At 29.4% G+C, this 659-nt stretch overlaps 1 protein-coding gene across 3 annotated transcripts in view; it reads left to right on the top strand.

Moving 5' to 3' along the window:
- Positions 1–659, top strand: part of ssp3 (short spindle 3) — a 78,124-nt gene that overhangs the window by 9,422 nt on the left and 68,043 nt on the right. For all 3 annotated transcript variants that reach the window (XM_014418127.3, XM_014418128.3, XM_014418129.3), the window contains exon 4: positions 238–378. In XM_014418127.3, the coding sequence (XP_014273613.1) occupies positions 238–378 (141 nt within the window). The remainder of the gene's footprint in view (positions 1–237; positions 379–659) is intronic.

Below are 659 nucleotides of genomic sequence, written 5' to 3' on the forward strand. Positions count from 1 at the left end.
AGGTATTTATGATAAAATAATTCTAATTTTTTTATAAGTGTAGATTTCGTTGCCTGGTTTAAGATTAGGAGAAGTTGGTTGAAAGGTGTAGCCTTTCTAATCCTTGCATTAAAATCTTCTACCTATGCCCTGATGAAGGCCTACAATTTAATCTGTTAATTTAGTATTACAAAGTTTATTGATAACAATTTTATGTTATATTATAAATAAATTTAGTTTCATTGATTTTTTTTGCAGGAAATGGTGATTTTCCTTCAAAGCATCGCATATGATTTTGTTGCATTGAATGAATGGTTTAAATTAAAGACTGTTTGTAAAGATTTACCACCTCCTGTTCGCACCAGCGTGTCACCTACTAGGGTATCTCGTCATCTCAGAGTAAATTATTTTCTATTAATTTAGTTTAATCTATTTTTAGGCATTTACCATATTGACAACTGTACAATCATATATAGTAATTAATTAAATAAGATAGTCTGAGCAAGTAATTTGGTTTCTTTCTTAATTTAAAAAATGATTGTAGTTAAAAATTCATTCTTTATAAAAATCACAGCAAGAGCCACTATCACTGTTTAAACTTGTAAAAGCTTTCCCTCGAGAATGGAGACAGCATTCTAACAATGAAAGAAGGCGACACCATAAAATATTTAGGATGCGCA

This window comes from Halyomorpha halys, unplaced genomic scaffold, assembly GCF_000696795.3.
Source record: "Halyomorpha halys isolate HHAL.00 unplaced genomic scaffold, Hhal_1.1 Scaffold179.1, whole genome shotgun sequence".
In the NCBI taxonomy this organism is placed as follows: domain Eukaryota; kingdom Metazoa; phylum Arthropoda; class Insecta; order Hemiptera; family Pentatomidae; genus Halyomorpha; species Halyomorpha halys.